Genomic DNA, 14,054 nt, shown 5'->3' on the forward strand with positions numbered 1-14,054 from the left:
GGTTTATATGATACAAGTTTCCCCAGGGGATTTGACTTTTCTTTTCATACATTGCCTGACTTCTAGTCAGTTCCAGTGGAATGTTGAATTTTATGAGCAAGTTGATGGTGCTACAATTCGATCCCGTGATCGCTAATTTTTATATGGAAACCCTGGAAAAATCAGCTCTAGGAAAAGCAAATAAGAAACTATATCATTGGTATCGGTTTCAGGATGAAACATTTGTCGCCTGGTAACACGGTAAAACAGCTTTAGAAGAACTGTTTGCTATCAAAATAACATAAATCAGATAATCTAGTTTACCATGTAACTGTAAAGTGAACATGAAGTATCCTTCTTGGATGTTTTAGTTATGAGACAGAAGGTCGGAATATAAAGTTTTTCGTTAAGCACACGCAAGGGAAAACGTCTACATAAGAACACTAACGCCCATCCACAACAAAAGAGGAGTGTCATCAATAGTCTTGTCGGTAGAGCGAAAGGAATTTGGGAGCTGGAACTCCTGGACGCCGAATTAAAACATCTGAAGTAAGTTCTCGAGAAAAATTGCTATTCAGGAAAAGAAGCAAATAGAATTTTACGAACAAAGAGCAGTCTACTGAAGGACAAGAATAAAACAGAACGATGGAATAAGATTATTTCTCTCCCCTTCATTTTATCAACAAAGAAAATATGTCAACGCCTGAGATTTGTATAGCATAGACGCCCTCCTCTGTCGGCATGCGAGATATATATACCTCTAATGAGGTCTGCATTAAAACCAATAAGAACATACATGACAGAAGGATCATGAAAGTCTTTGTCAACTGGGTAAAGAAAAAAAGTCAACTGTATCGAAACACGCTCTTCAGTCATAAAAAAATATGAGATGTTCCGAAAACAAAATTTTATATACAGGAACAATAGAGAGTCCATAGAGATATATATAAACTTGGGGTTAATTTAATAGAAAAGAAGAAGCCATGAAACTGATTCTACAGAATCAATGACTAAGTGTTATCTTTGACAGACGACAGTTCGACAGTTAAGCTTTATCTCTGACAAGGATTATGTCTGCCCATCACGTCTATACTTCTACCTCGTCCCTTCACAGTACGGATGTACATCGGACCCGTCAGTCGGTAAGAATGAGCTGAACAAGGAGCACCTTCGAAGATGTCCAGCGCAGCTCTGGATTCAGCATCAGGAACGAGAAAGTTTTATGGACCATGAAGTTCAACACAGAAGATTTGGCAGTAGCTAACACATCTTGCAGAGAAATTCTTCACTACTTGAATGATCAGTCAGCTGAGATTTAATTTTATAAATTTTGTGAAGTATCAAAACGTCTGTGTTCATATAACCACGCCAAATTGTTTCTTACCTTGCTGAAATTGTTGAGCGAAGTTTTTGCGAAAGATGCTAAGCCTACAACATACAAAGTGAAATATTGGATGTCCAAACACCACAATTAGATCAAACGAATGGTGAAGTACTTTCGTAGCTAAGACAGAGGGTTTGGTGAGACATAAACCAGAGTCCCTCCAGGTTCTGCTACGGCCTGGGGCTAAGCACAGAGGAGTACGCGGAAGATACAGTACTTTGTAGTCGTCCAGTACAAAGAGCCGGAACAAGACCTTGGACGTCTCCTCGAAATGAAGGATGTGATATATGGAACTAAATCCAAATCAGGAGTAGCCCGAAGCCTAATTAAGTTCTTTTAATTTAGTGCGACTGGAAATTGGAGTGATAAGAGTACCAGCTGCGAATTTAAGCAGCTTCCCAGCAGGTTGGGTATATAAAAGTGATATGGGGAAACTAGAATAGGTAATTCACGAACAGCTTTGATATATATATATAAGTTAGCCACTTATCACTGATAATTTACAAAATACTTTAAGGGTATCTGTTTTGTGGAAAAGCTTCTTCAACATTTCACACTTTGCAACACTTACAGTACGAGTGAGCCACTTTTATTTACCCAGATACTGGAAATTTTAAGTTTCATAAGTGGATTTAAAACTAGAATTTTGATAAGGGTGTTTCAAAAATAATGTAGAACTTTTGAGTTCTATAGTTAAGATTCTGACATTTGAATGCAACAAACGATATCAGATTCACACTTTTAATCGTTCAAATGGTGCAAATGGCTCTGAGCACTATGGGACTCAACTGCTGAGGTCATTAGTCCCCTAGAACTGAGAACTAGTTAAACCTAACTAACCTAAGGACATCACAAACATCCATGCTCGAGGCAGGATTCGAACCTGCGACCGTAGCGGTCTTGCGGCTCCAGACTGCAGCGCCTTTAACCGCACGGCCACTTCGGCCGGCCTTTAAATCGTGTTGATTGTCTTATGACATTAATTATTTTCTTTGCCAATTATTATTACTATTATCATTACTGTTATTTCCTTCCTCAATGCACTGATACTCCATTTCTGATGACCTTGGTGTTACTAGTTTTAGCTCTGAGCTTTGTTACTGATACGAATTAATATTTGAAAAAAAGTTATTTACATAGTAAGATGTAAAATATCAAATGCATCATTATGAAACACGTGCTGGGTATGTTATTTCAATTCTTTGTAGAAAATGCTTCACTAAACCCATTAATGAAAAATCCAAGTGGACCCCCTTCTTTACAGGGAGCTGCATCTTAACATTCCTATTTCCTAGTTGTCGATATACCACGGCGTGGTTTTTTTTAGCGAGTGGGACTCGATGACTGTGGTCTCACGGAATACCGCAAAGGAGTTGTTTGGTTTTCTGAAAGAGCCGAGGCCTGTAGCCCGGCCAGGCGCCGTCAGTCGAGATGTACCAGTAGTGACGCCGGAGTGCGCCGCAGGGAGGAAGAGTATTAGGTTTCTCGAGAGCGGGACGTGCTTCGAGGGTTTCGGAAACAGTTGTGCAAACTGCGCTCCCCGAGCAGAGTTCGACGGCCGCTTCTTGAAGAGGACACGTGCTCGGGACGCCGGAGCCGCTCGGCGCGACACTCGTGTCGCTGTGTCATCCGCCTAGGCTGCCGCAACGTCGCAGCTCTTGTCCTGGCTCTCTCGACCAGCTGACTAGAAGCCATTGCGTCTTACGCGCTCTTCTCTCGTGTGCTGTACTTAGCCCAGACCTGTGGAGAGCCACGGCGGACCCTGGGTTATATCTCGTCATACCTTGTCTTGACTTAGTTAATTCCTTTTACTCCGATGTGCAGCATAGGGCACATATTAGAGCTCTCCATCTGACACTGCTCGTTACCATCTTCTTCATGGTACTCCAGAAGTGGCCAAAGGCTGCCACCTCAGCTCAACAGTCCTGCGCCAGGTCGACCTCGGTCTGTCTCTCGTCCTTGCTCCTTGTGGGTTCCATTCTAAGACCTGCTTTGGCATATGTTGCGGGTTTCTCCTCAGGGTGTGTCCAGTCCATCTCCATTTCCTTTCTTTTACGGTTATCTCGGCATTCCGTTCTTGGATGCGTTGCCATAGTTCTTGGTTTGAAATAACATTTGGCCAGCGTACTCCCAGTAAAGTCCTCAAGCATCTGTTTTAATTTGAGCCGTCACCTTCCACGTCTCACACACGTAAAAGAGAACAGATTTTACATCTGAGTCAAAGATTTTAAGCTTTACGTTCAACAATATTTCACGAGAAGCCCAAACTGGTCGCACCTCGGCAAAGGCTCCTTTTGCCTTTCTGATATTACGAGGGTAATCCCAAAAGTAAGGTCTCCTGTTTTTTTATAAGTACACAGACCTGTTTCTTTCTACAATGGTTTACATCAGTTTACAGCTTGAACATTTAGCTTTTTTCGACATAATCACCATATCTGCCGATGCATTTTTGTAGGCGCTGTGGCAGTTTATGCATGCCCATGTCATACCAGCTCGCCGCCATACTCTTCAGAAAGTTATGAACTTCTTCTTTCAACTCGTCGTCGGAGCTGAATCGCTTTCCGGCCAAATGTTCTTTTAACCTATGGAACAAGTGATAGTCACTGGGCGCCAAGTCAGGACTGTAGGGTGGGTGGGTGATTGTGTTCCGCTGAAACTGTTGAAAGAGAGCAATGGTTTGCCGAGCGATGTGTGGGCGAGCGTTGTCATGGAGAATGTGCACGCCCTTGCTCAACATTCCTCTTCTCAGGTTCTGAATTGCCCGTTTGAGTTTTTTTAGAGTCTCACAGTACCTGTCAGCGCTAATTGTGGTCCCAGCGATTCAGCTCCGACGACGAGGTGAAAGAAGAGGTTCATAACTTTCTGAACAGCATGGCGGCGAGCTGGTATTACTTGGGAATACAAAAACTGCCACAGCGCCTACAAAAATGCATCGGCAGAAAACGGAAAATAGCTAAATGTTAAAGCTGTAAACTGATGTAAACCACTGTAGAAAGAAACAGGTCTATGTACTTATAAAAAATAGGGGACCTTACTTTTGGGATTACCCTCGTACTTTCGACGTCTTCTGTCGCCTCTCCATTTTTGGAAACAATATTTCCCAGATAACAAAAGCTCTCCACCTACTCAATCTCCTCTTCTTTCACGGCTAGTGTATCCTTACTGTTCCTCCTAAGCACTTTAGTCTTCACCCTATTTATTTTTAATTCAAATCTCTGAGCTCCTGTTTCCAATTCCTTAAGCTTCTCACTCACATCCTTGAAAGTGTGGGACAGAAGGCAGATGTCGTCCGCAAAGTCCAGGTCCTCCGGGCGATCCACTGTATACCTCTCCTTTTCTCTCGGGTTACCTTCTTCATGACACCATCTAATGTCAGCAAAAACAGCAGTGACGGTCACTTGGCTACAAAACTACTTATCATCATTACCATCATCATCATCGTCATCTGCCTCTTCTTCATCTTCTTCTTCGTGTATTAGGGCTTTAGACACATTGCCAGTTTCAAACTATACCTTTCCACCTTTTTCCTTGGTATGCGCACTCTATGGAATCGTCTACGCTTATACCTGCAGGCAGATTTTGATCAGCTTCCATCGCTAATCATGTATATGATATCTCCAATTTCGTCAATAATCTAAGATTTCGTCATTTAAGCCACAAATGTTGAATATTTACCGCATGCCTTGTTTTCTCTTTCTCTCTTTGTCAACCTTACAACTGATCGAAGAAATTGCATTTCAGAGGCTTTTGTCTTGCTAGTAAGGACCCAAAATTCAGTCCTGTAGAAACCACCTGGCACAAACGTATTCTTGACGAACTTCAGCATTGTTTCCGTCTCGTAAGCCGGGAGAGCGGTGTGCTGAACACATGCTCCTCCATATCAGCATCCAGTGTCACCTGTGGGCTGAGGATGACACGGCGGCCGGTCGAGCTGTTGGGCCTTCCAAGGCCTGTTCTGGCAGAGTTTAAGTTTAGTTTAACAAAATGAACTCGCCTTTCTTCACATTTTTTTTTCAAAAATATTTAATGTGCTAAGTGGTCCACTTGCGTGATGCCGCTCTTCTTGTAGCAGTCTCCGTGACCTTCTCCCCTCACTGTCGTGACGTCTGCTTACACCAGAAACGAAGACGACAATGTAACGAGACTGCCTCTATGGAGTCCATCATTTCCCTATATGCTAAAAATTAGAACCTGATGCTGATCGGTTGTCCATGTTGCTGTCACTTTGTTATGGAGTTCCTTAAATTTAGTTTTTGATTCTTTAACTTCCAGTCGCCTATGCTATGTGGCTTCTTACAGTTCCACGACTACTCTCTATAGTGACATCATTCGCTCACTAATAACTGTAACGCATCAGCATACTCAGCCAACTGCGTGGTCCTTATACCTGTGTTTGCAGGCATTTGCAGTTTATCTATAATTGCTTCTAAGTGCAAATTGAAAAGCATAACGGAAGGAACATCACCTTGTGTAAGTCCTTTATTGATATCGAAATAGTCGTTTACTTCCCCACCCACTGTCATCATTGCCTTGGAACCTACCAAAATTTGCCATAATAATCGAAATATATTTGAATGCATGCCAAGCGGTTTTATATCTCCTAACATTTCTTCCCTATTTAGACTATCGAAGGTCTGCTTGAAGTCCACGTAGTTGTTGTTCAGTTCTATATCATATTCATATACTTCTTCTTGTATTTGTCTCAGTACAAATATGCGGTTGATTGTTGATGTATTAGGCCTAAAGCCACACTGATAATCATGCACCATATCTTCTACACATGAGACTAGTCTATTTTACAGGATTCCCGATAAAACATTGTATGCGACAATCAACAGAGCTGTCCCTCAGTAGTCACAGCAACATGTGTTGTCGTCTTTCTTATGTAGGGGCTGGAATACATCGTAGTCCATTCTCCTAGAATTATTCCTTGATTCCAGATTAAACACATTAGTTTATGTGTACCTTTATTCAAAGTAGTGCCGCCCCTCTTTAGAAGCTCGACACTCATTCCACCATTTCTCAGAGATTTGTAATTTTTCATTAAATTGACCACGTTCTATACTTCTGCAGGAGAAGACGCTTCTCTTTTTGGTTCAGCTGTACGTTATTTCCGTTCCTCCCCGTTACTGTGATAGCCCTCCAAGATTTTTCAAAATGTATTCTGTCGATCTGCCCATAGCTTTCCTCTTACCTGTGAGCAGGTTTATTATATCTATATCGTTGCAGCTTGCAAGGTTTTAGGTCTATACTCTCACGTCCCCTCTTTTAATTTCTTATCAAATTTCCTACTCTCCTCAACGTACATATTCCTTGCTTCTATTGCCTCCTCCAAATCCTTTTGTTAGTTGCGTGGTGGGCGACCATTTTTCTTACACCGTACTATGCTATGTGATATCCTGTCATTCATCCTATTCACATGGCCAAACGACAGCAGCTGTTTTCGGTGGACGTTGTCACAGGTATCCCAATTAGTGTTCGTCCTTTGTCGGATTCTTATCCCGTCCATCCTAGTACAGCACGAACTTCGTCTTAGGTAATCCATTTCAGTCCTCAGTGGCAAGATATCTTTTTTTTCTCCTTACGAAGCTGCTCTACGCATACAATCTCTTCTTCATTGTTCTTCTTATATTTTTGTTACACAAAACAGAGTTCATTGCTCTTGCTACCTCTCGGTCTTTGTTAATCCTACCAGTGATTTCATCATTCTTTATTAAAGACTACCTCAAGATATTTTGCCTTTTCCACATCTACAGTTACTAGTCCATCTACCTACAAACTACTTACTTTTTCCGTTCCAGCGGCCAAGCACTCACATTTCTTGGTGTTCACCTGCTGGCCTGCATTATTGTATTCCTCTTAAAGCTTTCTTATCCTATAGCTCAGATCGTCTACATCGTCTGCTAGCACAGTCTAGAAAATGCAGGCTAAATATCCTGCTCTTCTGTACTGTCACTCCCAGAACCTCACATTTCCTACGTCAAATATGCAGGATAGCACCTACATTATGTGATCAAAAGTATCCGGATACTCCCAAAAACATACGTTTTTCATATTATGTGCATTGCGCTGCCACCTAATGTCAGGTACTCCATATCAGCGATCTCAGTAGTCATTAAACATCGTGAAAGAGCGGAATGGGGCGCTCTGCAGAACTCACAGACTCCGAACGTGGTTAGGTGATTGGGTGTCATTTGTGTCATACGTCTGTACGCGAGATTTCCACACTCCTAAACATCCCTAGGTCCACTGCTACCGATGTGATAGTGAAGTGGAAACATGAAGGGACACGTATAACACAAAAGCGTACAGGCCACCTCATCTGTTGACTGACATAGACCTCCGACAGTTGAAGAGGGTCGTAATGTGTAATAGACAGACATCTATCCAGACCATCACACAGGTATTCCAAACTGCATCAGGATCCATTGCAAGTACTATGACAATTAGGCAGCAGGTGAGAAAATCTGGATTTCATAGTCTAGCGGCTGCTCATAAGCTACACATCACGCCAGTAAAAGCCAAACAACGCCTCGCTTGGTGTAAGGAACGTAAACATTGGACGACTGAATAGTGGAAATACTTAGTGTGGAGTGACGAATCACGATACACAATGTGACGATCCGATGGAAGGGTGCGGGTATGGCGAATGCGCGGTGAACGTCATCTGCCAGTGTGCGTAGCGCCAACAGTAAAATTCGGAGGTGGTGGTGTTATGGGGTGGTTCATAATGCACAGCCTGTGGCGGAGTGGTTACACGACAATAACATCCCTGTAATGGACTGTCCTGCACAGTGTCCTGACCTGAATCCTACAGAACACCTTTGGAATGTTTTGGAACGCCGCCTTCGTGCGAAGCCTCACCGAGCGACATCGATACCTCTCTTCAGTGCAGCACTCCGTGAAGAATGGTCTGCCATTCACCAGGAAACCTTCCAGCACATGACTGAACGTATGCCTGCGAGAGTGGAAGCTGTCATCAAGGCCAAGGGTGGGCCAACACCAGATTGAACTCCAGCAACACCGATGGAGGGCCCCAAAACATCACAGAACAATCTCCGGTTTGCACTATACCCTCCATTCAATGTGGGTTAAATGCGTCATCGAGCCATTGTTGTATTTGAAGCTTTACTTCGTTCGAAAATTTCAACTTGTCGGTAGCTGTGTACTGATTTCCCGAAATCACTTAGGGCAAATCCCGTGATGATTTCTTTGAAAAGTGCACAGCCGATTTACTTCTCCATCCTTCCGTAATCCGAACTTTGCTCCACCTATAATAAGCTTTTTGTCGACGGCACGTTAAACTCTAATCTTCCTTTCGTTCTTTCGGTAGCTGTAGTGTTCTGCATCGTGAGGACACTTTAACAGCTCTCGAGTGTTTTGACGTCAATGAAACATAAGGAGCTGTGCACTCCAAGATCAGCACTAACTCATAAAACAGAGCAGCACGAAACAGTAACTTCAAATCCACAAGAATGACTGGCAACGGAACTTATGGCAGAGCAACAGCCGAAATAGAGCTGATTCAACGAAGAACAAATATAAGATGATAGTTCTTAGGGATTAATGTGTCGTTACTGTAGAAAATTACCTCATTATCAATGGTTTTCTATTCTTTTATTTATATAACATCCAATTAACGCTGGGTTTATGAGACACACTTTACATGAGAGACTTAAACAACAAAAATAAATTTACTTTCGACATTCGCTATTATGTAGTGAATCAAATCTTTCTCTCTCTTCCCGCTTTTTGCTCTTGAACGATTTCAACATCCCCGCATGTTACTGTGAGTGTTACGAAGACATTCCTCGTAATGTTTTCTCAAGCACTCTTCAAAAATCGCGAACACAGCCGTCACCAGCAGGGGACACAGCGACCATTCGGTATTAACGTGCGGACAAACCGTCGCAGGACATGTCCTAAATTGCTTTATTGCAAGTTTCCCTTATCAGACGAGAGCATATTCATATTTTCATTTGCATGATGGCAATAAGTTAAAGGTATAAAGCTCCACTCGGTACCATCATCACCACAAAGTTCATTCACATGGAACCGATGGGACCTTTGTACCTTCAATGAGTTGTCATCAGGACAATGCATGTAGGTGCTCAAGTTTGTTGAGCGAAACTTGTAACAAAGTAAATTAATGCACTACCTGTGGCGGGTTATCTTACCTGCACATTAATTCTTGAAACAGTTGGCCTAATATCACTTCACATGACAGCAGCGTATGTGATGGAGATGTTTTATACTATGACACCAGCAGTATCTCGGAATAATTATTGAGATCATGAAATGCTGTCGCTCCTCATTAGATATTGATGCTGCAGCGAACTCTAATACTGCTCAGGAGTAGACATCTGAGACGCGGAAGGACGCCACTTTCTCCCACAGAAGCTGCTTGGTCGTCCAGGGAGAGAGTGTCTCCTGTCTCTGGATGATTTCGCCGATCCGTTTGTAGCAAAGAAAACAAAGTAAGCTTCTGCCTCTATCCTACTCTCGATGCTAAATATATTTGCTCTCATTGAGAGAACAATGTAAAATAGCCAAGAAACTAATGTTATACATGAATACCAGTAGTTGGAAACAAGTAACTTGCAGCGCAATCACACGTCGAAATGCACCTGGCCTTTTTGAAAAAAGAGGCAGAAGAGTCATAAAAACCAAAGAATTTTCCAGGAGCACACTGACATTCTGTTGTTGACTGCGAGCAGTACGGTCGGACAAAATAAATGTGACGCTAGGTAAGAAGTCGGTTGTGGCCTCCAATGAAGAACAAACATTCAATGACTGCATTATCTCTCACGTAATCCTATGCAATTTTGGTTGTGTTAAGGTTGTTAATGGCACTGCTGGCCGGAGTGACCGAGCGGTTCTAGGCGCTTCAGTCTGGAACCGCGCTACTGCTACGGTCGCAGGTTCGAATCCTGCCTCGGGCATGGATGTGTGTGATGTCCTTAGGTTAGTTAGGTTTAAGTAGTTTTGAGTTGTAGGGGACTGATGACCTCAGAAGTTAAGTCCCATAGTGCTCAGAGCCATTTGAACCATTTGTTAATGGCACTAATATTAGTGTCCAGGTTGGAACCAGCAGTCGCAAATGATGGCAGAAATCTTTCCCATGTTGTCCAACGGTCCTTCACTAAGGAAGCACCGACTATCGCACCGCTTTAATGTGAGTCATGTAAACAACAGTAACAAATGCTGGAAAGTCTCTGAAACTCTACAAGGACCAGAATTCCTGATGAATCTCTGTCATGCTTTACACGAAACATCCACCTAAATTAGTTTACTGCCAACCCAAATATTCATAAATCCCTTATCAATATAACTTTTGGAAACTGCTAAAAGAAAAATAATGTCACAGGGCAGTAGAAGAGTAGCAGAAATTAGTAACTCAGTAATGGGTCTAGAGCTCTGAGACTCGTCTGTTAACAAATCTTACAACGTATTACAAATCGGAATATAATAAGAACTTGGAATTAGACAGTTATCTCCACAGAAAGTCTACAAGAGTTCAAAAGACATCGAATATTTGAAACGATCCGGACAAAGTGTAAGTTCTGTGTTTACACCATTTGTGAATCTTAGAAATCTGACGGCAATGACAAATTGTCGATGCTGTCTTAGTGGTGCATCCGGTACAAAAATCGCCAATTTTCAGGCCATAGTGGGAGCTCCTGTGTCAAGTATCACGGTATCACGTGGAGTTCATGGAAGTACAAGAGAACCTAAATTTGGTGTCCTCCGGGCGAAGAGGCGTCAGTCGTATTTTCTTTGGTGTTTCCACATATATTAACAATTTCGTTCTTGGGGTGTGTAGCAATAGTCATCCAAAACAGGTACTGCTCATCGCGTCTTTCGTGCGACGCCCAACGTCGATGGCAAGCGTCGGTTTGCTTTCCGTTGTAAACAAAATTCGTTTTAAAGCGGAATGTTACGCGCCAATTCGACAGAGCGGTCCCAAATTAACCTTGGCGATATTTGTTTTACCAGTGTGTATTAACAGGGACAGCAAAACACGAAGAATAACGAGTCCCCCTTCAGCGCTGCTGTATGGCGTTGGCAGTCTGCGCGGGCCCGGGAGCTGCCATCGCTGCTGCGGTACTGGTTATTCTTCGTGTTTTATTGTCCCTGTTAATATATGTCGATGAAACGAATATCGCACTGGGTTAATTTGGGACCACTCGCACTGGGTTAATTTGGGACCACTCTATCAAACTGGTGCACAAAATTCCACTTTAAAAATCTTGTTGTTCGTGATGGGAAAGAAACCGACGCTTTCCGTCGACATTGGGCATTGCATGAAAGACGTCATCAGTAATTTGGTCTGACTCCACCTACACATTGCAAATGTCTGCCGAAACACCAGAGCGAATGCGCCTGACGACTCTTAGAAGGGGCACCCGGTACATACAGATGGGTCAGGAACAGCGTGAATGGTGTGCAGGATAGGCAGTTGCCCTCGCAAGTTCAAGCTGCCCACCAGAAACAGTGTCTGTTGTTCTCATAGTACAGATCAGGGCTTCTCAACCTTTTCAGCTGGTGCCCTCCATCTTCAGACGAAAATCCATGGTGGACCCCTAGTCAGTCAAGAGCACAGTAACTTTAAATTTCAGAGCGAAACCCACGGGAACTGAAAGCCTCTTAATGCAAGTTTCATGTTCCCAATGACCCCCCTCTCCACCCTCTCCCCCCCCCCCCCCCCCAGAAGTATCAATAGTCTTTGGTTTAGAGATGAATGAAAACAACTTGAAGGTCGAAAATCGACTTATGAAATAGGTAGTGCACCGACAAAGCAATTTTAACATTTAATGATGCCTGTGGTTGGTCGACAAAGCTCGCTCGGCGCATGCGTAAAAGGTTTCAGCGCATCTACCTCCGTGAGCCGGCGCACAAACGACCCCCGTATTGTTGCGAAACAGTCGATCAGAGAAGCAGCATTCTCCGGCACTAAACTGTGTATTCGTTCTCCCCTTAGGAACCGCAAAGGCTGCTTGGGAATACGACCTGAAGTAAAAGTACACATGTTTTTCACACGAAAAAAAAGTGATGAATTTGATTTTCACATTTTTATTCAATAATTTTACTCATTATTTTACACGATTTGGTGAAAGGTGGCCGCTGACCCCCTAGAAAGAGCCGGCGGACCCCTAAGGGGTCCAGACGAAGAACACGTTTTGCGACACCGTCTCCGGTGGGCCGCTTGAATTTGAACGCACAACTGCCTGACTGCCTAACATGAATACAATTAAACGCGAAAACTGCACAATGTATAGGAGTACAGAGGAAATTTCTGTTGGGTTGGGATGATTTGACGGAAGAGACCAAACTGCGAGGTCATCGGTCTCATCGGATTAGGGGAGGATGGGGAAGGAAGTCGGCCGTGCCCTTTCGAAGGAACCATCCCTACATTTGCCTGAAGCGATTTAGGGAAATCAGGAAAAATCTAAATCAGGATGGCCAGACGCGGGATTAAACCGTCGTCCTCCCACCTGAGAGTCCAGTCTGCTAACCACTGCGCCACCTCGCTCAGTGAAATTGCTGTCCTATACGAGAACATACATAATGAATGTACGACGCAGGTTGTATTCACATTATTGACGATATATGGATGTTTGGGTCTAGCCGCGAGCTGTATTCGGGCGGCCTAATGGTAAGGAGACCGCCCGCAGTAAGCGGGAAATTCGGGTTCGAGTCCCGGACCATACCTCTTCGCTAGCTCTGTGGCAACGTGCTGACCTGTGAAAAAGCGTCTGATATGACGGCACGGTAGCTCAGCGTGTTCGGTCAGAGAGCTGGTTGGCCTCTGTAATAAAAATCTGAATGAAAGGATCAACAAACGAGCTGTAGCGGATGTCATGTGACGTCCGCAACGACCAAACACAACGATAAACAACGAACAAAATGTGAAAAAAAGAGAAAAAAATGGTAAGACGACCGCCCACGGTAAGCGGGAAGTTCCAGTTCGAGTCCTCGTCCAGCCGAAATTTTCATTGTCGTTATTCCACTGCACAGTGGACAGTCGTCCGTATTCGCAAAGGAAAATGTATTTCGTGTATTTTTTGTTTTTGGCGGTAGTATCAGGTATCGATGCCTTAAGTGGCACGGCAGCACGTTCGTTACCCCTGTGCATATAACCGTGTTGTGTAAAGCAGCTGAGCAGAGACAACGTTACAAGTAGGTATATTAGCTTGGCAAAGCTGGCGCGTACCTGCGTAAAGTCATGGGCGGTTTCGTCGGCGTCGGTTGCGGTGGCGCGTGTGTGTACGTGTGTGCGCGCGGCGACGCCTCGGTCTCGTGCGACGCTGGCTGGCTGGGTATCTGCGCGCAGTACAGGTGTGCGGCGGCGAGGGCGGAGCGCCGCTTTATAGGAGGCCGCCACAGCAGGAGACACCACACCACACCACACCAGCCGCCCACGCAGGGCACAGGGGCCGCCGGCCGGTCGAGTGGTTCCGCACACGTCGCGCCGCGGCTTCCCGCTACTGGTGAGCCCCCCACCCCCTCTTCCCTCCCCTCAATCTACTCCTAGCCAAGCCACAAACATTCGTTTCAACGAGTCGTATGAATAAAGCAGAGAATGTACTTTATTCACAGAATTACGGAGAATATTCGCAGGTTCGCAGGAATAAAGCGAGTTGTAAAATATAGTACTTCACCTGACAATGTTCTTAGCTTGAGTAAAAGA

The 14,054-nt window shown here is 44.0% G+C and overlaps 1 protein-coding gene across 1 annotated transcript in view; it reads right to left on the reverse strand.

The window, feature by feature from the left end:
- LOC124594679 (hatching enzyme 1.2-like) overlaps positions 1-13,591 on the reverse strand; it is a 115,626-nt gene extending 102,035 nt beyond the window's left edge. Inside the window, exons 1-2 of the mRNA XM_047133049.1 lie at positions 13,578-13,591; positions 4,618-4,729 (exon numbers count right to left, since the gene is read on the reverse strand). Of these exons, the coding sequence (XP_046989005.1) occupies positions 4,618-4,729; positions 13,578-13,591 (126 nt within the window). The remainder of the gene's footprint in view (positions 1-4,617; positions 4,730-13,577) is intronic.
- Between the last annotated feature and the right edge of the window lie 463 nt (positions 13,592-14,054).

This window comes from Schistocerca americana, chromosome 1 (genome assembly GCF_021461395.2).
Source record: "Schistocerca americana isolate TAMUIC-IGC-003095 chromosome 1, iqSchAmer2.1, whole genome shotgun sequence".
NCBI classification, from domain to species: Eukaryota; Metazoa; Arthropoda; class Insecta; order Orthoptera; family Acrididae; genus Schistocerca; species Schistocerca americana.